The sequence below is a fragment of the Pezoporus occidentalis genome, unplaced genomic scaffold (assembly GCF_034315485.1).
Source record: "Pezoporus occidentalis ecotype Australia unplaced genomic scaffold, CSIRO_AGI_Poc_V1 ctg250, whole genome shotgun sequence".
Lineage (NCBI taxonomy): Eukaryota > Metazoa > Chordata > Aves > Psittaciformes > Psittacidae > Pezoporus > Pezoporus occidentalis.
The window spans coordinates 945,155-970,954 of NW_026914395.1; the positions used below are offsets into that span (position 1 = coordinate 945,155).

General features: G+C 50.7%; 1 protein-coding gene across 3 annotated transcripts in view; it reads right to left on the bottom strand.

Moving 5' to 3' along the window:
- Window positions 1-563: 563 nt before the first annotated feature.
- The window catches only part of PTDSS2 (phosphatidylserine synthase 2), a 38,812-nt gene continuing 13,575 nt past the window's right edge, over window positions 564-25,800 (bottom strand). For all 3 annotated transcript variants that reach the window (XM_062623331.1, XM_062623332.1, XM_062623333.1), the window contains exons 3-12: window positions 23,718-23,800; window positions 18,253-18,320; window positions 16,173-16,307; window positions 15,038-15,088; window positions 13,835-13,948; window positions 9,677-9,795; window positions 8,846-8,960; window positions 6,676-6,821; window positions 1,845-2,030; window positions 564-860 (exon numbers count right to left, since the gene is read on the bottom strand). In XM_062623331.1, the coding sequence (XP_062479315.1) occupies window positions 716-860; window positions 1,845-2,030; window positions 6,676-6,821; window positions 8,846-8,960; window positions 9,677-9,795; window positions 13,835-13,948; window positions 15,038-15,088; window positions 16,173-16,307; window positions 18,253-18,320; window positions 23,718-23,800 (1,162 nt within the window). In that variant the 3' untranslated portion in view covers window positions 564-715. The remainder of the gene's footprint in view (window positions 861-1,844; window positions 2,031-6,675; window positions 6,822-8,845; window positions 8,961-9,676; window positions 9,796-13,834; window positions 13,949-15,037; window positions 15,089-16,172; window positions 16,308-18,252; window positions 18,321-23,717; window positions 23,801-25,800) is intronic.

The following is a 25,800-nucleotide window of genomic DNA, read 5'->3' on the forward strand; positions in this document are numbered from 1 at the left end:
ACCCCTCCCTCCCTCCCTCCCATTTAAGAGACGACCCAGACTAAAAGATAAATTAAACCAAAAGAACCACGGAGAAGCCGCCTGCCTCCCCAGAGCTGGGATACAACACAAACCTCCTGGAGGCTATTCCAGGATGCTGGAAGTCAGTTCAGAGAAAGGCAATGGCCCCTGTGCCGCAGGGGCTGTAACAGCAGCGGAGCGGGCGACACTGCGCAGGTGCTGCAGCCTGAGCCCATGTCAGTGCAGGGAAGGGCTGGCCGGACACCTGACACAGCCTCACTGCACGGCTCAGGGTGGTTTCAGCATTAAAACCCAGCTCATTCCCCGTGCCTGGAATCTGCACGCTCCAACCCCAGTGCTCCTAATGCCCACGGAAATCTCACAGTTTAACTGGCTACATCAGCTGCGCTCCCTTCGCACTCCGCTGTCAAACCCCCGGCCGGAAGGAAGACGTAAAACACGCCAGGATGAAGATCCCGCCTCGTCGCAGTGATGCTGGTTCTCACTTTCCTCCACACACACTTTCCCCCTCTCTGACCAGGTGCACACGAGGAGAAAGGGTGTGTATGTATGCCCAAGTGACATCTCTTCCCCCAGAGGATCTCACACCTTGGAAAGCTAACAATGACAAGGACAAGTTAGGTAGGATAAGGTTGAAACTGTCCACCAGGCCAGCTTGAGCACTACGGGTTCCTCTCAGCCCTCTGTCCATGGCTCAGAGTTTCCTCTCCCTCAGTTTGCTCCCGTTTTGTTCCTCCAGCACTGCTGAGTGTCCATCACCATTGCTCAAGCATTTGTCCTTTTCATGTTTGTGCTCTTGCTTCTGCCTCCTGATCTCCTTATACCGCAGGGTGATGTCACTGTAAAGGAAACCAAACATGAACCAGGGATGTGAACGAACTATTTCATATACAGCAGACCCAACAGGGCTGGCCTGGGTGCAAGTGCCCTTGGGATAACGTAACCCACTTGAGTCTTTGGCCTGTAGACCTCTAAAAGTGCTGCTGGCATCGATCCACCTGCAGTGTGTGTCTGCTGCTGGGAGCCTGGCTACTGCCACCCTTGCAGAGTGTAACCTCACAGCGTGCCCCATGAGAGCAAGCACGGGGGCACCTCCACACCTCCTGGGGTGCTGGGATCCCAGGAGGAGATCCATGCCTTGGCTTCAGTGAGCACTTGAGCCCAGAACCCCACCGTGTGCTGGGCTGCACCCCCAGAGTGTGAGCAGCAGCTCAGGGAGGGGATCCTGCCCCTCTGCTGCGTGAAAGGGAGACCTGAGAGCAGCTCCAGTGCCTGAAGGGGCTGCAGGGAGCCTGGAGAGGGGCTTGGGACAAGGGCCTGTAGGGACAGGCCAAGGGGAATGGCTTGAACCTGCCTGAGGGGAGACTGAGCTGAGCTCTTAGGCAGAAGCTCTTCCCTGGGAGGGTGCTGAGGCGCTGGCACAGGGTGCCCAGAGAAGCTGTGGCTGCCCCATCCCTGGCAGTGCTCAAGGCCAGGTTGGACACAGGGGCTTGGAGCAAGCTGCTCCAGTGGAAGGGGTCCCTGCCCGTGGAATTGGAGGAGCTTTAAGCTCCCTTCAACCCAAAGCACTCTGGGATTCTATGACTCATTCAGCCTCGGGCAGCTGCTTGTCCTTTACTTGCAGAGAGCATCCAAACCAAACACATTTAACTGGGCTCACTTGTCACCGATGCTGGGGCAGCTCGGTCAATTGGCCACACAGCAAACTGCTCATGCAATGAAGCTGCAGAACCTCTTAGTCTGCTCTAAGCACAGGCAAACCAACCCAGTTTTCCCCTGAGACCCAGGTTAGGGCTGATCGTGGCGCCTCAAACTCCACTCACCGAATGAAGAACCTCCAGGCTGTCCAGGTGAGCACCAGGATAATCCCCAGGATCCAGCACTGGGTAATGTAGAAGGGAAGAGAGAGGGTGAGCGTGTAGGGATCGTACTTGACGACGATGAGGAACTCCGTGGCAGTGATGGCAGCCACCAGCCATGCCTGCTGGCCCAGCTTCTTGTGGAACTTCCTGCACGAGGAGCACACACACACACACCAGCCAGGGCTGTGAAAGTGAGGACTCAGAGAAACAGATACAAACCAGCTGGGTAATAAAGGCATTCAGCTTTGCCCAGCTCTGCAGGCCCAGCCTGGCTTACACAGGCACTGAGGCTCTCCAGGCTCATGACTTTGATGAAGTTTCCTCTCAGAGGCTCTGAACAGTTAAAACTCATCACCAGATGATGCAGGGAACTATCCCCATTTTGAGGGTACTGGGAAAACATCTGTATCTGCCCAGCTTGCAATGAGCTGAGCTTCAGAGAACGGTGTGAAATAGGAGCTCTGCTCCTGGATTCCCTCTGCCAACATCAACCCACACCGACATAACCACACCTAACCCCTGTGTAACTGCACTCTGCCACTTGCTCTCCTCCCAAGCAGGCCCCCAGTGAGCGGTCTCTGATCAGCTCCAAAGGGGTGTTAAAGGAGGAGAGCTCAGTAACAAGCAGGCAAGATCCTGAAGACACCAGGACTGCATTTCAGTTCTAGGACAACACAACCTTGGGGCAAAACCATGACTAATGTTTAATCCCCAGGGCTTGTTTCTAAGCCAAAGCAGACACTGATGAGAAGCTGCAGGGCCATGGACCAGCCCAGTGAAGGGCCCAGCAATCAGCAAAGCCAGAAATTCAAAAGCACTAGAACCCAGCCATCTACCCAGAGGCAGGGATGGGCAAGGAACCATCTTTTGGGCCCCCTCCTGCTGCATGGGAAGTACCCGAACCCAAAATACCCATCACCTGCCTCCAGGAGACCCCGCTACCCTCAAAGCCTTTTGCTGGAAACCTGGGTAAGTGGCTGGATCTCCACCAGCTGGACCCCCCCTGCCTGGCCTTGGCTGTCCACGTCCTCTCTGGAGCTGACATTCTTACAGCTGACTGCCCAGGTGATTCCCATGTGAACAATCCAACAGGGTGCTGCGTGGGCAACACAACAAGCCCTGCCTTATGCAATGGGCTGCAGTGAAACCCTGCCCACAGCAGCACCATGGGTGCATGCAGATGTGCATCCAACAGACCAAATCATTGCTGTTCTATCACCCATCTTCTGAGTCTAAACTGGGACTTTATTCCCCCTGCAGTAACGAGGCAAGGGAGAGCTGCTAGCAGTTGCATGTGTTGTTCTCCTTCTCTTTCCTTCAAAGGCATGATTTAATTGTTCCCTGAAATCCAACAGATTCGGATCAAGGAACACGGAATGTGAGAAAAGCAACACCCTCACCCACCACCACCAGCAAGCACGCACACAAGTGGCTGCTTTCAACAGCCTTTGGACCGGATCTACTTAAAATCCACACAAAGAATCACTGGGTTGCACCCTCCTGGTAGCCTTAAACCTGCCACCTCAACTGCACGTTGTGCCTCTGAAGATGCACAGATAAATCATGCAAATGAGCCACCAACTCAGCTTAAAGGGGGCTGTTCTTTCACCTTCTGTTATTCCTTAGCCTGCCTTTGCTGTACCTGTCCCTGCTTTAATCACAGGGACATCTACCCCACAGAGGACATTGCCCTCACTTAACCACAGCACATTTGGAAGCACATCTGCCTACCAGGCCCTGTCTCTTGCCCATCTGACCGTGTTATCCCACTCCTACCACAGCACAAGATGTGAAGTGAAATGCACCCAGGAAGAACTCAGTGTGAAGTGGCAGAACCACTGGGGCAGGATAGAGGAGATGGGAGCAAAGCGATGCAAGCTCCCTCTGCTGGGCAGGGGAGAGGCAAGGACAAGCTGACCTCTGCAGTACTTGCAGGGCATTGCAGCAGTGGGACATCCCAGCCCGGGCCTGCTGTGATGTGCAGCCTCCCGCCTGGCTGAGGAAACACCGATGTTCAGCAGCCACAAAAGCTCTTTGGGCCAGGTTTTCTTGCTGGTCTCACCGTGCATTGGATGGAAGAGAAGCCCCCTAACAAATCCCTGCCTACACTGGGAGAGCATCCTTCCTTTAGCAGGCATCTTCCTGTTGCTCCGACACATCTGCCCCACTGCATCCCCCTGGACTGCAGTATGCGGGAAGGGATCTAAGCATGGGGAGCAAAGAGAGCTTCTCTCCCCTCCCCTGAATGCAGGGGGGTCACTGCAAGTCAAGCACACAAAACACACAGTGCCTTCAGCATGAGGCCCGAGTCGTGTTTGAAACCAATGTGTAAGTTCAAATCCACGATGCAGCAAATCAAGTGCAGGCTGCTGCGGATGCAGGTGGGATGATTCCTTTTTAAAGCACAGCCTGGATGAAAGGACTTCAGAAACTGCTCCAGGTGGTTCCTCTGCTGTGACAGATTAAATGGGCAGAAAGCAGCTCTAGTAGAGAGACAGAAACAGCCCATCTCTGCTGTGAGCTCAAGCTGTTCACAGGACCAGGCCAGCTTCTGCTTCACTGATCTGCTTCCTCCTCTGCCTTTGCTTTCTTGCACTAGCTCATGGCAGCACACTGCCAGAAGAATGAGAGGTAACCCCAGCAGGAGGGCTGTGCAGACCAGTTGGGCTCCTGCCCTTCTGCTCATGACAGATTTTACAGGAAAGTCCTTTTTTTAGTTGATGAATGAGATTAAAATCCACAGCCTCGATGCAGACTCCTTGCAAGAGACCTGAAGACTGGAAACAGGAGTATGTGACAAGTCAAATGCTACAGACTCCTCTGCCATCAAGATGCTTCTGGTCAGGAACACTTCACACGCTCAAGGACCTGAAGGCAGCATGTCCATCACAACAGCAGTGTGCTATGCAAGGCCTGGAGAACAGCTTCAAGGACCACCCCTCTTCTTGGGCTATGTCAGTGCTGGGTACTTTACTGTCACCATGCTCAGAGCAAGTTCCTCCAAGCAAAGCCCCAGAGCTGCCTGCAGATACAAAGAACCCTCAGTAAGAAAAATGAGAATCTTCCTATTTGAACTGCACCACTGTCTAGACTAAACACTGCAAGGTTGGCTGAAGAGAGCTAATATGGGTTCATCTCAGACAATCTCATCACTGCCAGCCCAGGCAATGAGCCATGTTTCTGACAAGGAACATCAGTGGAATATTCCAACCTTCATCTGTTAAGAAGTTGAGCAAGTTTCTGGAAGGAAAAGGTTGGGAAGGTTTCTGATGTGCTGTTACCTGGGAGCCCCTGGTGCAGCCTGTTCTCCCCTGCAGCTTCTCCCTACAACACCACAGGGGAATCCAGAACAGCTCCTGGGCTCAAAATGATGTGCAAGTGAAAATACCCCCTGTGAAGCTAGTAAAACAGGGCCTGATCATTTTGGATGACCTGAAATGCATGCAGAGATCCAAGTCCAGTTGCAAAAGCCTTCACAGAGATGATGTGAGAAGAGACCAGATGCTGGGTTCTGCCATCAGCAGGAACAGGCCGATGAGGTCAGCTCTGATGTGCATCAAGCAGAGCCATGACCCTCAGCAGTGAGGGGGGAAGTCACCTTTCCACCAAGAAACAGAGCAGTAGGGGATGGTAGTGGTGGCAAGGATGAAGACGTGGAGCTCAGGATGAGTCTCTGCTGGGTGAGCTTCTCCAGCTCACTGAAGGAATGGCACAGACTGAACCAGCAGTGACACTCTGGTGACTGATGCTTCTCCTACATTTCAATCTTTAACAGAAGTAAAGGAGTTTTTCCGACCCCAGCACAAGGACCAGAAGATTGTGAATGGTGCTAAGGAGAGGAGCTCAGCAGTGAGAGGCAGAGACCTCTTCTTACCTTTGAGTTGGAGGCACGTCCCACACCAGTAGGTCCAACACCAAGCAGCAGCCTGCCACTGCTGAATATCCTGAATCCAACTAAGCAATGTGGCTTGACCCTTCTTCCCCGCTCTAGGAGTCAAAGCCTTGCAAGGGAAACTGATCTTCCGAGAGTGTTGGAACCCTAAATTCTGAACACAGACACTGTTGTGGTGGTCAGTGACAGACAATGAACATCCCTGGAAGCCAGATGTTGCCTTAGACTTAAGATGTGGGCTCAGGCAGCTTGAGACATCACCACTAAAACTTAAAAGAACAAAGCTTTCTCAGGCCTTACATGGTCTGCAGAAACAAAAGCAGCAAGGACAAATACGATGCTGAAGTAGGAACAGTCTGAAAGTACATGCACTGCTCTCTGTGGGTGCACTTCGCCTCCAATCCACTTTGCTATAGGGGGTCCTCTGCAGCAAGAGGAGCCACGAGAGCTCCAGAGGAGCAGGGGCCATCTGGAAGACAGCTCAAGAAAAGAAGCACCTTTAAGAAGCATGTCTGGGTTTTAGTTTGGGCCCTGTTGCCCTCAGAAGGTACATCCAAGGACTGCAGCTCCTGGCTCTCAGTCTGACAGTGGAGCTCAGGACCCCTCTGCCCATAAGCCAGTGGCACTCCAGCTAATTCACACATTACATTGTCTAAAGAGCTAATAAAAACTGCGGTTAAAACCAGTGCCCACAGAATGCCCCTCACAACAGCTCCTCTCTAACCAGGGGTAGTGAGAATGCCACCTCCAACCCAAAAGAACACAAGGCAGATGCTTTGGGATTAGGTCTCTTTGTCCCTGCCAAGCTGAACTACTGCCCTGAGATGGAAGCCAAGAAGCTGGAGCAAATCCAACAAAGCAGTGAAGCTGCACACGGTATATACACGAGGACTGGCTTACGGGTCATCCATGAAGTCGTAGATCTCCCTCATGGCCACACCTCCCACATTGACAAAAAAGACAAGTCGCAACAGGACCAAGTAGTGCTCTGGTGGCATCCAAAGGACAAACTTCAAGTAAAAGGTGTTGAGCTCTGCCAATAAAAACTGAGAAAAGGACATTTTAGTTACATTGAGGAGACTTCACTGAATAAAGGCCGGAATCTCCTCTCTCCCTGCAGGAGCCCCCCCCGTTCCTCTGTCACACAAAGTCCCACTCAGTGTTGCTGAGGGCACCATCAGCAGCTGCAGCAGTGACCACCAGCTGGGTTCAAGTATTTTCTGTGTGTTGGAAGAGGTGTCACAACCACACAGCAGAAACCACGGCAAGCACTGCCCTAATGCTGAACAGGTTAACTGGAGCCGGAATGCCGGCAGAACCACTGATAACAAACCCCAAAAGCAACAGCTTCTCCTTTCACTATCATACAGAATCCAGCTGGGGAGCCCCACAGTAACAAGAGGTGGAAGCTGCACACCTTGGGGTGCTTGGTTTCTCACATGTCACTGCCAAAGTCAACTTAGGAGAATGGCTTATACCTCTATAGCAAAATGTTCTGGAGTGATCCGCCTGGCAGTGCGGCTAGCGAGCAAGCAGACACACGTCTCTCGCTTCCAGAGAAAGGGTAACAAATGGCATTGAGCGTTGGATCAGCCAAAGGAGTGAGCCAATACCTGAAGCTGCTTCTGAACTGTCGGCTCGAGCAGGCTTTGCTAAAGAAAACATTATTATCCCAAAGACTGGTACAAATGCAATGGAATCCCTCGGTTGCAAAAGCTGCTCCAGCACCTAATCCCCACTTTCATCAGGTGCAAAGTAAGTTTCCAGGGGAACATCTACTTTATTTACACAGGCACCTTTACTGCACTTCTCCCATGAGCTGTGGGACCCTCAGCAAGGCTGCTGTGCCACGTCAACCTGCAATGTTTGGCTGGTGGAACTCAGGTGATGCGAAGGTGTGCTCAGTGATGCGAGCTTGCATTCACTGACGGAGCTCACAGCCTGCCTACAGGCCTCCTGAAGCAAGCCAGCTCTGAGTACAGCACCACTGTAACAGGCAGTGCTGTTGTAAGCCGGGTGGTGGTTGCCAAGCTGGCTGATGTATCCCACTCAGCAAACAGGAATTGGGAACTTCACCCCAGACTGAGCCACTGCCGGATTTCATATGCCACAGATTTCAAGATGCTTAAAGGCCTGGTGTTCTAGCAACTGTTACCCTGTATCACAGCACTAATACAGAACCTGGTTAATGCCCACTGTCACTGGAATCACTGGAAGTGTCACAAGGTTGGTTAAACTTACAGGTGCTGAGCTAAGTTTGAGTGGCTCAGAGCAGAGCCAAGTGGCATCCCATGGACAGCACTAAAGCCAAAGTCCCCCAGCTGACAAGAGACAGGAGTGGGGAAAAGCACTCAAATGGCCAAGTTTATCCTCCCTGTCAGTGTCATGTGGCTGCAAAAGGGGAGTTAGGAATTCCATGGTGCATTCCCTAACACCAGTTCAGAAGAAGGAGGCAGAGTGTCAGTTTGCAGGGACTGCTGGAGAGCCCAGCTTCCCCTGTTGTCTAAATGGGGAGCTGGTTCACTTGAAGTGGTCAAGCTGGATCCTGTGAACACCATCACATGCGACATGTTCAGTGACACATGAAGAAAGGAAAATCTGGGATAACTGGATTATTTAAGTCTGTGTAACAATATTATCCCAATCTGTGTGCTCCAGGAGCTGCTCAGAGCTAAGAGAGAGAAGTCCAAGGCTCCGGGGACAGCCCTCTCCAGCTGTAAGAGCAAATGTACCTGCTTCAGACCCAGAGAAACCAGCCCCTTCTACCCAAAGCCAATGTTTCCGGTGCAGCAGTTACTTGTGAACAATGTGTAGATCAGTTTATATTGCTCACCCTGCAGACCAACACTGTTCAGCAAGTAAGGACAGGTATTTGTGCAATGAATCCATCAACCGCACCAGAGCCATGGAAACAGGAGCCTCTTCTGCAGGGGCTGGAAGTGGTCCTTCCTAGCCTCAGCTGAAGGAACATCACCAGGCTGAGCCTCACCTGAGTCACCTTTGTACAGTGCCTCGAGGGCTACAGAACACGGAGTCAAATGATAGAGAAAAGACAAAGAAGTTTCCTTACTACAAAGATGATGCCGCAAACGGCCAGCCAGCGGCGCAGGCTGGACGCCGGCTTCCACTCAAACTTCACCCAGCTGTAGGGGGTGAACTGGAAGACAATTCTCTTCATTTTACCCCTGGAAAAGAGCAGAGCACATTGAAGAAACAGCCCACAAGCCCTCCCCTCACACTTCCCTTTGAGACACCAGCTCAAGCATACAGAACGCCTCCATTTCCTCCATCAAAACTACCCCTTAGTGAGTGAACATCCTGAGTCGGAGAGAAGCCTGGTTTTGGACTATCAGCCTTAGTATACCTCACTCACTGCAGTAAGCAGTTCCTCAGTCCTGCTTTGCTCAGCAAAGACACTACAGAAAAGCTGTACTGGTCATACTGGTACAGGACTGGTACATCATTACTGGTACGGGACTACAAGGCATCTATTAAATGTGAAGTTTCAGTGTCCCAGTTACTCCAAAGTTCTGATTACTCAGGAATGCACTGTTTGCACAAGAAGAGACCCGAGCTGTGAATGAAAGGGTATGATCCTGACTTGGACTCCTGCATCTCCTTCAACTCTTGTATTAAATCAGCTCACTTCTACCAGATGCCCTCATTCCTACACATCAGACAATGGTCATGACAGCTCTATTGCAACAACTTCACATGCCAATTCAATAACACACAACCAAGCTTCCAACAGTAACAAGATACTGGAGTCACCCCAACACACCCCGAGTCTTTCATCCACATCAGCCTAACAGAAGAACCCCTCACTGACCACAGTCTTTAGCATGGGCCCAAACTTTGTGCTGTGCTACTGTTTGTGCAGTTACCTTCAACACCAACTTACTTGTATGTAGGAATGTTCCAAAGTCCTTGCCATTTGTAGGTTTTCAACGAAAGCCAAGACAGAGTCTTCATCCCACAGTAAATTCCTAATCCATTACACAGGATCACATCCATTATCCACTGAAAGGAGAGAAAACCCACAGTAAATTCCTAATCCATTATGCAGCACCACATCCATTATCCACTGAAAGCAGAAGGACAGGGGTGCTGGAGAAGAAACCCTAAAGCTTGGAGAAGGGAAGGTACTAGAGGTACCCATCCATGCAGATACACTCTCAGTCTTGAGGACTGAACATCACAGAGAAGGGATCTCAAACCAAGCACAAGTGTTGTGCAGGTGATGGCTGCAGGTTCTCTTTTGCTGTATTTGTTCTGCTACAGAACAGACCTCGTCCTCCTTACTATGAGCTCAACTCCACTCTTAGGTGCAAGCTTCAGAAACACAGCAAGAAATGTATCTGAACATGTTCTTTCAGAATGGGTTTTACTGTGCCCAACAGCTTTACACAGTCTTTATGCTCCAGGCTGCCTCCAGGCTCAAGATGTGAAACTAAACAAGGGATTTCTCTCCATGCCAAGCATTAATTCTGGAGATGGAGCTCTTGAGCCGAAATAAACTGGCTGCTCTCTGCATTCAAGGAGAAGGAGTGCAGAGCCTTCATTCCATAAGTGGTTTTGATGGCAAAAGAGCTTTACTTGGTGTCTTTATACATAATGCTTTTATCCTTATAAATATAGTCATGTAGCAAATAACCATTCCAGGGCTGGGTGAGAGCTTGCACTGCGAGGGTAAACCCAGGTTGAGATAACACGAGAGCCATCGCTCTGTGCTCGCACTGGGTCATTTCCTTCCCTCTGGTAACTGATTTCTGTCTCAGAGGAACACAGAAAATCCACGTGCGCCACTTCAGGCTGCAGAGCTCAGCTTTGCCACAGAGAAACTGGAGCACAGCAGCCCCTCTGGCCTGAAAACTACCCACAAGCAGGAGCAGCAGCAGCAGCAGCAGCAGCAGCAGCAGCAGCAGCAGCAGCAGCAGCAGCAGCAGCAGCATCTGAGGAGAACGCTCAGACCATCCCTGCAGAGAGCGGGCAGCTCCTCAGAGAGCCCAAATGTTTGTCTTTTAGGACCTTTTCGTAACCCACGCCAGCCATCCCCCCCACAGCAATATTTACTGTTACACTGGTCTAATTGCACAGTGACAGTAATATTTACTGTCACAATGACACAGCGTCAACCACAGCAGGATTTACTGGTGTCAGAGAACAGCACAGGTGGCTTTGCACACAAGCACGAGCTGGACACAAGCTGCACTGAGTGTGGTTTGGGGCTTTTCAAGAGGCAAGAAACATCACTACCAGGAAAAGCCTCACGCTCACAGGCCCCTATTCTCATGGGTGACTTCAACCCCCTGACATCTGATGGGAGGACGGTACGGCCCGGCACAAGCAATCCAGGAGGTTCCTCGCTTGTGCAGAAGACAACTTCCTTCTGCAAGTAACAGGGGAGCCAACAAGGAGAGGTGCCGTGCTTGACCTCGTGCTCACCAACAGGGAAGCGCTCATTGGAAATGTGATGCTCCAGGGCAGCCTTGGATGCAGCGATCACGAGATGCTTGAATTCATGATCCTCAGGACAGTGAGAAGAGCGTGCAGCAAGCTCACTGCCCTGGACTGCAAGAGAGCAGACTTGGGCCTCTTCAGGAACCTGCTTAGTAAGGTTCCATGGGATACAGCCCTAGAGGGCAGAGGGGCCCAAGACTGTTGGTTGATATTCAAGGATCACCTGCTGCAAGCTCAGGAGTGTTGCATCCCAACCAGAAGGAAGTGCAGCAGGAGGGCCAGGAGACCTCCTTGGATGGATAAGGAGCTCCCGAGGAAAATTCAATTGAAAAAAGAGGCTTATAATAAGTGGAAGCAAGGACAGGTGGCATGGGAAGAGTACAGGGATGTTGTTCGGGAAGCTAGGGACCAGGTTAGGAAAGCTAAGGCCCAGTTAGAATTAAACCTAGCTAGGGGTATTAAAGATAACAGGAAGGGATTCTACAGGTACATAGCAAATAAAAAACAGACTAGGGAGAATGTAGGCCCCCTCAGGAAGCTCTCGGGAGAACTGGCTACACAGGATTTGGAGAAGGCTGAGGTTCCCAATGACTTCTTTGCCTCGGTCTTCGCTGGCAAAGGCTCTGACCAAACCACCCAAGTCTTGGAAGGCAGATGCAGGGACTGTGAGAATGAAGACCTTGTGCCCACTGTAGGAGAGGAACTGGTTCGAGACCATCTTAAAAATCTGAACATGCACAAGTCCGTGGGTCCTGATGAGATCCATCCGTGGGTCCTGAAGGAGCTGGTGAATGAAATTGCGAAGCTGCTGGCCATCATATTTGAGAAATCCTGGCAGTCAGGTGAAGTTCCCGATGACTGGAAAAAGGGAAACATAACCCCCATTTTCAAGAAGGGGAAAATGGATCACCCGGGGAATTACAGAGCAGTCAGTCTCACCTCTGTGCCTGGCAAAAGCTTGGAGCAGATTCTCCTGGCAGGCATGCTAAGGCACATGAAAATCAACAAGGTGCTTGGTGACAGCCAGCTTCACTGGCTTCACTAAGGGGAAATCCTGCCTCACCAATGTGGTGGCCTTCATTGATGGGGTACAGAACTGATGGACAGGGGCAGAGCAGTTGATGTCATCTACCTGGGCTTGTGCAAAGCATTCGACGCTGTCCCACACGACATCCTTGTCTCTAAATTGGAGACACATCAATTTGATGGATGGAGCGCTCAGTGGATAAAGAACTGGCTGGATGGCCGCACACAAAGAGCTGTGGTCAATGGCTCAATGTCCGGCTGGAGACCAGTAACGAGTGGTGTCCCTCAGGGATCGGTGTTGGGACCGGTCTTGCTCAACATCTTTGTCGCTGCCATGGACAGTGGGATTGAGCGCGCCCTCAGCAAGTTTGCCGATGACACCAAGCTGTGTGGTTCTGTTGATACCCTGGAGGGAAGGAATGCCATCCAGAGGGACCTCGACACGCTTGTGAGGTGGGCTGATGCCAACCTCATGGAGTTTAACCATGCCAAGTGCAAGGTCCTGCACCTGGGTTGGAGCAATCCCAGGCCCAGCTACAGGTTGGGCAGAGAAGAGATTCAGAGCAGCCCAAGGAGAAGGACTTGGGGGTGTTGGTTGATGAGAAAATGAACATGAGCCGGCTTCAGCGTGCGCTCACAGCCCAGAAACCAACCGTGTCCTGGGCTGCATCCAAAGCAGCATGACCAGCAGGTCCAAGGAGGTGATCCTGCCCCTCTGCTCTGCTCTCGTGAGACCTCACCTGGAGCATTGTGTGCAGTTCTGGTGTCCTCAACATGAAAAGGACATGGAACTGTTGGAACAAGGCCAGAGGAGGCCACGAGGATGCTCAGGGGCTGGAGCACCTCCTGTATGAAGACAGGCTGAGAAAGTTGGGGCTGTTCAGCCTGGAGAAGAGAAGGCTGCATGGAGACCTCAGAGCAGCTTCCAGTGTCTGAAGGGGGCCTATAGGGATGCTGGGGAGGGACTCTTCATTAGGGACTGCAGTGACAGGACAAGGGGTAACGGGTTCAAACTGAAACAGGGGAAGTTTAGATTGGATCTAAGGAGGAAATTCTTTCCTGTGAGGGTGGTGAGGCACTGGAATGGGTTGCCCAGGGAGGTTGTGAATGCTCCATCCCTGGCAGTGTTCAAGGCCAGGTTGGATGAGGCCTTGGGTGATATGATTTAGTGTAAGGTGTCCCTGCCCACGGCAGGGGGTTGGAACTGGATGATCTTAAGGTCCTTTCCAACCCTAACTGTTCTATGATTCTATAAGTGTTACACACAGAGTTTGACCTTTCTCTTAATCTCAGATTTTATGGCTTTACCATCACCAAAAGGTTGAAAAAGCTTTAGAATCTTTCCCTGGTGTGAAATGAACCAAATCAAGCATTTAACCATGTGCAAGGGGTTGAAACCCCACAAAATACAGTGACAAGCATATTACACACTCAGCAGGGAGAAGCACCAATGCCCCTGAGCTGCAGCAGCCACATGCACATGAGAGGATTTAGTGCTCCTCACTTCCTGCCCCGTCCCTTCAAAAGGCAACTTCCATGTAGGCAAATGCACCGTGATCTGTGCAGTACGTACGTGATCCCACCAACATTCACTGAAGTTTGGAAGCTGGTGTTCCAGGCTGTACTCCAGGAACTCGAACATCACACTGATGATCATACACATCCACCAGTCCCGAATCATCAGCGTCTGTGCAGAGGCAGAAAAGTGGCTTTCAAACATCCACAGCAGTTACACAACAGTAAAATCCATGACAGAAGTGAGTCCTTGCACATGAGCCTGAGCAGAACCAGGCACCACTTATAGTAACACCCTCTGGAAACCTAAATACAGGAGAACTCCATTAATCCTGCAAGGACACTGCTCAGATTTAGGTTTACAACAGTGCATTACTGTTTTTCCCAGTTTCAAAACCTCTGGACTCAGAACACAGGACACAGTGTGCTTTGCTTAGCAGTTATTTCTATGACCGAGTATCCTGTCTCCAGCATCCAGAAAAGGATCAGGAAACTCCTGGCAACCTTGTTTTTATGATGTGATAGGCCACTAAAGCCAAATGCTCACAGGCCTCCACGCTTGTCAAGTATGGCTAATGGACAAGGCAGGCACTGAGGAGTGCAGATGATGGCATCAACACCCTTACATGGAAGAACAAAGGCAGGTAAGATAGGAGCAGCTGTACAGGGTGCAGGGACATCTAGTCCAGGTCACGCTTTGCTAGAATGTTGGACCAGATGATGCTTGAGGTCCCCCCAAGCTGGGATTGTGTTATTCAGTAGGAAGGAAATCAGTTAAACAAATGCAATCACTGGATATGATCACCACTGGTAGCATCATCCTAATGCTGCTCAAAACAGGCTTTTCAGAGCCTGCTTAACACAGACCAAAGAAGTCACCTGCACTGAATCTCAGCCCTGGGCTGGGACACCGGGTCTGTGTTACACCAGCTCCCAGCTTGTGAGGGTGAGCAATGAAGAACAGCATCTTCACCCACATCCAGCATAAGGATTCAGCTGCGCTGCAGTCCTAGGACATCCCCATCACCTCAGCCCGTTGTAAAGCAACGTAATGCTGCTTGGAAAGAAATGAGGTGACCCAGCATGGGCAGGAGGGGAAGGAAATGAAACAGCTATTCATGTAGTACACACACACACTCTAGTTCACAGGTGACTGCCTGGTATAACTGCTCACAAAGGCTGGATCACCCAAACACAAGCAGTCAAGCTTCAAAAGCAGAACAGCACCACAACAGAAATGGAACAGAAAGCCCATTCTTACCTTCAGGTACCAGCCAAAAAAGTGAGCAGGGACAAATCCATCCAGTTTGTCCTAGAAACCAAGAGGAGAGCGTGGGTCACTCTGCACTACAACAATCACACCTTCTTAAGGCTTTAAGCAGCAATAAACTTCAGTTGTTTCATATCTAAATATAGATGTATGTCATGAGTTTCTTGCTCTCAAGCACAGTGAACAAAGAAGCCATTTCCAATGCAAAGTCAACAATTTTAAGGGGCAGAAACTAGAATTAGGACCGTATTGATAAAGCAGAGGTTACCTTTTTAATGCTAAATGTCAAGCTCCTTGCCTTCCAAGGGGACCACATTCCAGCCAGAACAAGAACATGCATTTCTTCCTCATACACATCCTGTACCTAGTAAAGCTTCTTCAGTCTTATCAGTCCTGCCCCATAAGCCCCTGGGCAAAGAGTGCCCTTCTCCCTCCTCACTTTGGTGCGGGACTGGAAAAGGGCAGCTGTAACTCTCAGTTATTCCTGTTCCAGATGCACTGCAGACTTGCAGAGCAGACCCAAAGGACTGTGCTCCTCACTACACAAGCACCAACAGCTCCATGTCACCAGGGAGCTGTACATAACCCTTACTCCTTTGCCCTTGCATTTCAAGTCTTCTGTTTGCCAGCAACACACAACAACCTGGTGGCTTCTGGTACTCAGAAAAGAGCAACTTCAGTTGCTTGAGCAACCTGCTCTAGGGGAAGGTGGCCCTGCCCATGGCAGAGGGGTGGAACAAGATGATCTTTAAGGTCCCTTCCAACACAAACCACTATGATGCAACTTTTGGACCTTGTGGCTCAAGGTGACTGAGCAGAAGGCTCCTAAAGCACTCAAACACACCCAAACTCCTGGGGAAAGGGTTGGCATCAGTAACCTGAGAAAGAAGGGCTGTTAAACAGTTCAAGCTCTCTCCTGGGCAACGCAGTGAGGATACAAAGAGACACATCCCCATCTGGTTGACAGGAAAGGTCAAACGAAGAGAACCAAAGCAGCTACAGGATCAGTTATGACTTGCTGTATGATTCAGCACTCACAGAGACTCACAACTGCACTCTGCAGCCTTCACTTAAGCAATCTTTACCTAAAAAGTCAGACTCAGCAGCAGGTTTCTCTGCCTCTTACCCAGATGTTGTGAAATGGATCCGTTTCATTGCCAGGATCATAGACGAGGCAGTTGCCACCATAGTCCCTTTCTGGCAAAGGAACACCCAAATGTGGGTCAATGTACTTCATGAACTGCCGCCCGTCCTGGACTGTCTGCAAGAGGAACATAAGGACCGTGTTTCCCCCTTAGTGAGCATCCATGCACAGGAAAGGATAAAGTTCACTCAGGTCAGTGCTGCATCTTCAAATGGGTGCTGGGTTTCTTCAGTCATTTGTTTCAGAACAATTACTGAGCTACCCCCAGCCCTCAGAGCATCACACAGCAAACACCCGGCCCCAGGGCCTCCAATGCTAAACATGGAGTTAAAAATGACCAGGGAATGGACTTCAGGTTTCCCAAAGATGAAAACTCAGAGACCCATAATCCTGTTTGCTGAGCCCCTCCCCTGCACCCCCTCCCTCCCAAAGGCTTCACTCCCGAGCTGGCACACAGCTCATCCTCCCCACTGCCCCTCTGCCCTTCCTCTCCCCTGCTCCAGCTTGGAAAGGGTGAGGAAGCAACAGCCAGGGCTATGCTGCAATGCATGGCAGAGAAACCACAGCACAGCCCACTGAATAAAGAGCCATTTCAAACAAGGCCCCACTGCAGCACAGGGAATGAACTGGAAGCAAAGAGGGAGCAAGAAGTTACCAAAACATCAGTTCTAAGCAGTGACCAGAACCTGAACTCATTCTTTAGGCACTCAGGCAGACATTTGCTGAGTCAGATTCCCAGCTGCTGGGTCAGTGTTCCACAGCAGGAGCAATGGGACGCCTGTGAGTGACCAGCTACAGTAAAGGCAGGGCAAGGCAAAAGGAGTTAATGGCAGTAATAGTGAAATTACAGACTAAAACCACTAAGGTCACATTGAGACAAGTCTCAGCTCCAAGCGAGCCTGTATTTGCTCTTAAGGAAGTTTAGTCACAGGCTCAGCATCCTTTTAACCTTATTTAAACCTGTGCAAAGTAGGGATGTATTTTTAGTAGAGCTGAGCCACAGTCAGTGTGTCCTGAACCACTGTAGGGCTGGAGACACAACACACTGCCCAGAGAAGCAAAGCAGCCCCCAGCTCTGCCACCACAACTCACAGCTACACAGGGACTCCCCATAATAATGGGTGTAAGGATGTACCCAGTGTGGCTGCAGCTTGGCCAGAGCATCATTTATAAGGAGCCTGGAAAAACAGCATGCCATGAAGCAGGAACAACTTAAGGGCTCCAGGGAACCTGGAGAGGGGCTTGGGACAAGGGCCTGGAGGGACAGGCCAAGGGGAATGGCTTGAACCTGCCCGAGGGGAGACTGAGCTGAGCTCTTAGGCAGAAGCTCTTCCCTGGGAGGGTGCTGAGGCGCTGGCACAGGGTGCCCAGAGAAGCTGTGGCTGCCCCATCCCTGGCAGTGTTCAAGGCCAGGTTGGACACAGGGGCTTGGAGCAAGCTGCTCCGGTGGAAGGGGTCCCTGCCTGTGGCAGGGGGTGGAGCTGGGGGAGCTTTAGGGTCCCTTCCAACCCAAACAGGCTGGAATTCAATAAATTTCCTAAATCTGAAGCTCTTGGCACTCAGACTCAGTTTGCAGTGGGGTGCACACACACAGGAACACAACAGATGTGTTACCAGTGCCTGGTTCACTGCTATTGCTTATCTCAAAACACTCCCACTGCTGCATTTCTGAGAGGCCACAGAAGTGGAAAGGCCTGGAGAAGATTCTTGTTTACCAAAGGACGAGTATATGGTTAAAAATACCTTGGAAGTGCCAGGAGCACGTCTGGCTGGGCAAAACATCACCCTCAGCTCGCTGCCACTACACAAATGGTGCACAAAGTCTGGTTCCTTGCAAAAAGCCCCAACCATTCAAAGCACCCAGCGCAGGCTGAGCCTAACTGGGGGTTAGACAAGGTGAAACATGCCTGGATCATCATTTTCCCTCAGTCTGGAAGTGCCTTTCGGCAGCACCATGATTTGGTTTCACAGAAGTGAAGAACATCTGCTGCAGCCAGCGAGAATCCTGAAGGATTTTATATCCACATTACAGTGGTTCACAATAGAGGTCTGGGTCACTTACCTGGAAGAGGATAAAGATGAGGAAGAGCTCATAGACAACGCTGACACACAGCCAAAACCTCCAGTAAGCTACAGAGAGACACAAAGGGGATGTCAGCAAACAGCAGCTACTCAGTTACCGCAGCACAACTCCACACGAAGAGGGATGCTCCCAGCAAGCAACTAGAGCCCAGCACTGCAGTGATGTGCTCACCACCCTTCCTGAAGGGTGCAGCCAGAAAAGGCCCTTTAACTGCCACACAGGCTGCTACCTGCATGTGCCAGAGCAGCTCAGGCAGTGACCTGGATGTGGGAGATTGGATCAGGATCCATAAGAACACTTCCGCACAATGAACCAAATCCTGAGGAATCAGAAGGAACCATTTGTGCCACCTGCAAGCGCTTTCCAGCAGCCCTGGATGGGAACCACATCCTTCTGGAACCAAGCTAGTTTCTCACTTACCCTGACACGTCCAGCCTGGGTTTTTCCAGCCCTATCTCAGCCAACATCTGCCCAAGAGTTGCTAAACCAGACAGGACCGAGAGCAGCAGCAGGAACTGCTGCGTTTGCAAGCCCATCTTTTCCCCTGGAGACAAGGTGCTGGCTTCCTCAAGCACAGAAAGCACTGCAAAATACCAAATATCTTAACTTTCAGTGGGAAGGAATAAAAACGTACCCAAAAGGTACCGACTGCCAGAGGCAAGACCCGCGAGACCATCGGAAGCTCTTCATAACACGAGAAGCACCAGGTAACACTCAGCTGCTGCAGAGCATGCGGCCCTTTTTCACCCTCTCAAGATCTTGTCACACTGAAGCACCTCAGCCTAAGGGGCTCACACGTTACAGTATTTGTGCACTTCCAGCTCCAGCAAGGTGAGCTCAGCTCCTCAGCAGCACTACTCTGGCTGTGCTGGTCCCAGCTCAGCCTGCTCCCTCCGTTCCATAAAGTGAGTCCTGGGCTCCAAGATCCCATCCAGCGTTTTGTTAACTGCAGTCCAAGAGCCTCTGCACTGGTGGGGCTGCAGCTTGAGTCCTGTGCTCAGCTCTGGGCCCCTCACTACAAGAGAGACATTGAGGTGCTGGAGCGGGGCCAGAGAAGAGCAACGGAGCTGGTGCAGGGCCTGGAGCCCAAGTGTGATGGGGAAGGGCTGAGGGAGCTGGGGGTTCAGTGTGGAGATGAGAAGGCTCAGGGGGGACCTGATGGCTCCCTACAACTGCCTGAGAGGAGGATGGAGCCAGGAGGGGCTGGGCTCTGCTCCCAAGGAACAAGGGATGGGACAAGAGGAAACGGCCTCAAGCTGCACCAGGGCAGGTTTAGATGGAGCTGAGGAACAATTCCTGCCCCAGAGGGTGCTCAGGCATTGGAACAGGCTGCCCAGGGCAGGGCTGCAGGCACCGGCCCTGCAAGTGTTCACAAACCCTATAGACGAGGTCTCAGTGCCATGGGGCAGTGGTGGCCGTGGCTGGGGTAAGGGTTGGACTGGATGAGCTTAAATCTCTTTTCCAACCTGGTTGGTTCCATGGTTCCAAGAGGAAGCTGCTCAACACCGAGCCAGCCCGTGCACAGACAGAGCCCTCCAGCACTGGTAACTAACACCTCTGAGAACTCACACAGGTAACTCAGCAAAACCTGCTTCATTCCAAGGGGGTATTTAACTCCCTCAGTAACATCCCATAGTAATCACTCTGGAATGACTTTAATAGACTTTCCTCCAGGTGCTTCCTGTTTATGCTGATAAACCAGAGCTCTCCTTCCATGGTTCCATCCATTTACAGCAGGGTTGGATGGGGGCAAAGAGGAATCAAAAGCCAGTGGTTAATAGGGTTGAGTGGAGACAGAAGCTGCTCCACCTGCACGATTTGGGCATTTATCCCTCTTAACTCCAGGGGAACCTGGGGATGTTCATTTAAAAGCATCAAAATGACATAAATAATACAAGAACATAAACTCCAGGCTTGCAAACACTGTCCATCAGCTCAGAGCCCAGAACCACCCGGCCCCTGACACAAGAACAAGTGTGCTCTTTGCCCATCTCGGGCTCAGGCAGGGGGGAAAGCCCACCCAAAGAAGCCCAACACAGTTTAGAGAGAAGCCTCCCTCAGCCTGGCTTCTGACACCACCTTCAGAACAGACTGGAACGTGTGAAGGTGGCACCTTTGCCCAGCCAAGCCGCTGGACTCATTTCATCCTCATGGTCCATCTCACACTGCCTGGGAAGAGAGAGGCAACCCGGCTGGTGGGGCTGGAGAGCAGGCTCAGAGCTCTGCACATCGGCAGCTCTGAGGGTCGTTATTGCAGGTCCACAAACACAACTGCTGTTTCTTAGCTGTGCACTCCAATGAAGGGTCCTCTCGGGTCAGGCACTAGGAACCCAAACGTTGTGAGGTGGTTTGTGGTCGATACGGTGTCTGCTATCCTCTCCCATAATGACTGTGCACCTCAAAGACGAAGCCCTGTGTTCAAGCCAGAACTGACCTGTCATTAACACGTTTCTCCCACAGGACTGAGCTTTGCTTCCTTCAAACACCACCTTTGGACTGTGAGCCTTGGAAATGCTGCTCTTGCTGACCTACGAAGCCTTGCATGACAGGTTCTGCACCGCTCACAGCCAGCAGCGTGGCAGACGTTCTGACAGCGCTGCACATCAGTTCACAGAGCAGGAAAGGCCAAAGCCTTATCTGAGCTCTTCCCCTCCATGCAGAGGGCTCTGGCACAGCAGATCTGCAGCTGCTGGATGCGCTCAGCAACGCCTCATCATAAAGATAAGATCTGGTGATCATTTCTTGTGCTTTCCCCGTGTGCCACAAGCACCCGGCAGGCTTGGAGGCTGCTCTGGATCCGTGCACGTACACCAGAGCAAGCTGTTTTCCAAGCTGTACAAACATCGTGTCCTCTCGCTTCCTGGACTGGCCTCAGCTTTCGCTGCAGGGTTATTTTTGGCATACCTCTAATATTGGCTTCCCCTTAAGTGAACCCATCACCACAAACCTCCTCAACTGGAACTGGTCACTGCTCTGACGCTGCCTCAAACCAGGTTCTGTTTTACGCTGGTCCCCCTTGGTGTACAAGTACACAACAACATGAATAAGAATCTAACATCATGTATTAAATCAAAATAACTGCTGGCACAAGGGGGGAATATCAGAAGCTATTTCTGGCATTAATTGTCATGGAAAATTTATTTCTAATTAGCATGGGGCAATTATAAGTTAACAACAAGATGACATTGAACTCTACAACACCAGCCTATGGGTGTGTTCCAGGCTCCCCAAGAGGATGTGAGAGGAAGGATGAAGGTATCTTTTGTTTGCAAACACTGAAGAGCCAGCACGCTGATGCTGACTGTATCTGTGATGTATTACGCTCCCCAAACTCAGCTGTTCAACCACCAACAGATGGACCCTCAGTAGAGCTTAAGATTCATCCCTTGGGGCAGCAAGAAGAAAATCAGATGATCTCAAAGGACTGGAGTAATAGCAGAGCTCTAATACAGTTTCATGCTTAGGAGCCACTAACTTCCCATGTTAGCTCATCAGCTGGAGCAGAAGGATTTGGGTTACCTGCCACTCACTCTGCTGCCAGTGTAACACAGCCATGAAGAAAGCACACACAGTGTAAGGACAGCCACCAAAGTACTGCCAGAGAGTGGGCTTTAACACCCATCACAAAGCATCAGTGCTCTCACAGCTGCAATATCCTACACATGGACAGCCATTTAAAGAAGAAAACTCAAACTAAACCACACAAAGAGCAGGGCTACCAAAAGATTACGGGGAAAGCAGGCTTATATTGAAGGGGGAGGCTAAAAGCAGAACTTGTTGCTTCAGCAAACTTTGTTTCCTTAACAAAACCAATGGTGTTGGCATAGGCGAGCTGGGTATAAATAAACCAGGTGGATAAGCACTAAGGAAGAGGAGCTGTTTACACAAGCAACGTGAAGCTCAAAACCCTGCCAGCAATATAAAGCAACCCTGAGCTGGTCATAAGAGATACACATGGGGGAATAACAGGGCTCTAAAACCACCTGACAGCAGCACTGCATCAAAGCCAGCTACAGAGATCCAGCTTGAGGAGCTCACGCAGGAGACCTGAAGTGGCTGTACGTGATCACTGCCACCTGCCTGACCCCGAGGCTTCCTTCTGCCCTATAAATGGAAGCAGCACGCACGGACGGCCTGCGCCGCAGTTCCTTTGGGATGAGATCTGTCTCCTGGAACAGCTCCACTGGACTGCCTCATGGGAGCTTCCCAAGGCACTCTGTAACTGGAGGGCTGAGCCTGGGTCTCGGGGCCTGCAGAGCCTGCCTGCGGGACAGGGATGCACAATGCTGCTGCTCTCCTCAATGCACTCGGTGTCTGAGGTGACCGGGTATGTGACTGAACCAAATGGAGGATTCACATCTGCTGAAACGGACTCCACTCCAGACCAGCACCTGCTGTTGCTGAGATGGGAACATGCAGAGGTGGCTCAGTCTAGGCTAGAAGTTGGCTGCAGACATCTGTGGACCTTCCCCATCCAGTTTGCACTGCTTTCTTCTAGGGAATTAACCCAACTTCCATCCCAGACACAATCACTGGATGCTCGACACTGAAAGCACCCAAATACCACCCATGTCCTTAAAAGCAGCAACTGGTCTTACAGGAGGAACCACAATTAACTGTAACAGAAGGGAAAGCCTAAAACCTGCTATTTAAAAGACCTTAGGAATGCCAACCTGTGAATCAACCAGAGGTGCGCTGTGGGCATTGCTCTAGAACTGAGGCCTTTAACGTGCCTGCTGTTTCTCATAAGGAAGAGCATTCCATAACTGGAAGGTTAAATGCTTGGCATAGGAAGTACTTACAGCTTTATCTGACTATAGGACAGCCTAATGCTTTCAGGAATATTGTGCGAGTCTATATAAATGCCCTCAATTCTTTCTCAATGATTCACAGCTAAAAATAAGCAAAAGATCAAAGATACTTTAATAAGTTCATACTCACCTGATATAACCCTACAGGGAAGAGGCTTTGTGCTGTGCTTTCAAATGCTTTCAGGACCTACAGCCTTACTAGAAATCTTTACAATCACAATCAAGTGCCTCTGCTCCATCAGCTATTGCAGATAACGGGCATAGGCAAAGGGAGTGCAGTGCTCCAGCGAGCGGATGCATGGGCAGACGTGCAGTCCCAGTGCAGAAAAGAGGGATAAACAAGGGAAGTTCAGGTTCCAAGAATGTGGCAGCTCACACAAAGCTTTTTACTCCCAACAGGAAGCCAGGACAGGGAGATCCAACAAGAAATACCCAGTGTACACGCAGCCTGGAAGCACAGAATGCTCCGCATGCTGTTTGGAGGCGGGGTGGAAGCTGGGAGGTAAGTGTGTAGTAACGAACCTCTCTTGCTATTTAAATTACTACTTACCTTCTCTGCAAGTAACAAACATTTATGTGCACCATAAACCATGCAATTTACCAGAAATAGGTGACTTCAGCAAGGGGAATTACCTGGATGAGGTCTTGAAAATGGTCCATCTTTAGCTTGTGTCACTCCAAAACACAGGAAAACCAAGATACTGGCAACGATACCTCTGCAAGGGAGAAACAGAACAAGCTGCTCACGTTGCTGCACCTTCTAATGACACTGGAAATGATACTCTTTGATGGAAACTATGTCTGGTCTCTGTTTCCTAATTACCAACCATGTCCCTCATAAATAGATGCCTTTTGGAGCTCATGTTTCAGGGAAACAGGTATAAATTCCTGTACGTCCAAGCAGTAATTTGCTTGCCAGACTGTCTCAAACCCCAAAGTTTACTCCCCACCAACTTCCATTCCCTTGCGTGTTGCTGTCATTTCCTCCTATCCATCAAGCCAGGGGAAAAGCCTGATCTGGCCAAGAACTCCTCCAGCCCGAAGGAAGCAGAAGGAGCAGTGCCCTGATGCACACAATGAGCCTTGGCCTGCAGATCACCACGACATGCACGGATGTCAAATGCTTCCCCTTTGAGAAGCTTTATGCCCGTTTTGGCAGATACACACTTACAATTCAGCAGTGAGAAAACCCTCAAGCTTGAGAGCTTCTCAGCAAGAGAGCTTCAGTGCAATTGCAAATGAACATCACCACTCCAAAACACTTCCTTAGCCAAGCAAAGACAAGGAGGAGCAGATCAGCCCAAACACTGCTGCTGTTTCAAGACTTTACATAGAGCCTAACAGAAGGTGAGAGAGACATTAAAGAACCAAAAAGGATTATCAGACCATGAGCCCAAGGACAATGGAGACCCAGAGCTGCATCCCAGCACCCCCAGGCCAGACCTACACAGTTAAGTCCTGCTTAGGGACTGCCCTGGTCCTGTCCCTTCCAGGAGGCACCATTTCTGTGTGTGATCAGTGAGGTGGTGCAGGGACTGATCCGGCTGAGAGCTGAGGAAAGGCTTGCTTAGAGCTGGACAGGCTGAGAGAGCTGGGCTGGGTCAGCCTGGAGAAGAGAAGACTCCTGAACAGGAGGCCTGAGAGCAGCTCCAGTGCCTGAAGGAGCTGCAGGAAACCTGGAGAGGGGCTTGGGACAAGGGCCTGTAGGGACAGGCCAAGGGGAATGGCTTTAACCTGCCCGAGGGGAGACTGAGCTGAGCTCTTAGGCAGAATGGAAGAAGCTGTTGGAACTGGATGAGCTTTAAGGTCCCTTCCAACCCAAATCATCCTGTGATTCCATGGAAAACCAACTCCTGTCCCAGTGGCTGTCACAAGGGATGCAGCAGCCAACGTGTAAGATTCAGCCAGTGAGGAGCTGAACCCTTAGGGCACAGAAGGCTCCCGGAGGAGATCCAGACCAATCAAACCAAGCATGCAGCAGCCAAGATCCAGGATTTGAAACCCACTCATTACATGCAGCCTGGTTTTCAATGCAGCTTTCCTCTGCAAATGAGGAAATGAGAACACTCGCATCCAAACACCCTTACTCCCAGGACCCCATCGTTCAGCCTGAGGACCAGACCTGTAGACACCGAGGTACCAGTCAGGTGGCTGAGGTCTGGCATCTCATCTCAATGTACCTGACATCAACTTAAACATCTCCTCAGATGAGATTTTTAACATCTCCCATGCACAAAATGGCTTTTCTTTTCCAGAGGCTCTTGTCTTTCCTGAAGTCCATCGGATGGACTTGGGCATGTTCCTTTAGTCCTAATGGATGCAACTGTGCAAAGCGATCCACAAATGCCTTTTACTGCGTCTGAACTCCCAATAGACCTTTCCTGCTTTCTCACATTACCCTGTTAAGAGCTGGCTGAAGAGCTGACACTGAGCAATACCTCCCACCCCACGCGGGCCTGCCTGCAGCCGGTGCTGCAGCCCTGGGCTGTAAATAAAAGGGCTCCATTTGCAGGAGCCAGAGAAAATAAAATACCCAAGAAAATAAAATACCCAAGAACTTTTCTTTCCTTGAGGAACTGTCACATACCAGGAGCTCCTATTGAAACAGTTCACAAACCCCTATCCAAAGAGAAAACAAAGGGATTTATGAACACTGTTCTGTGACATTCACCTCTGAGTGCCAAAGTCTGTGCTTCCTGTTGTATCAGTTCTTCTG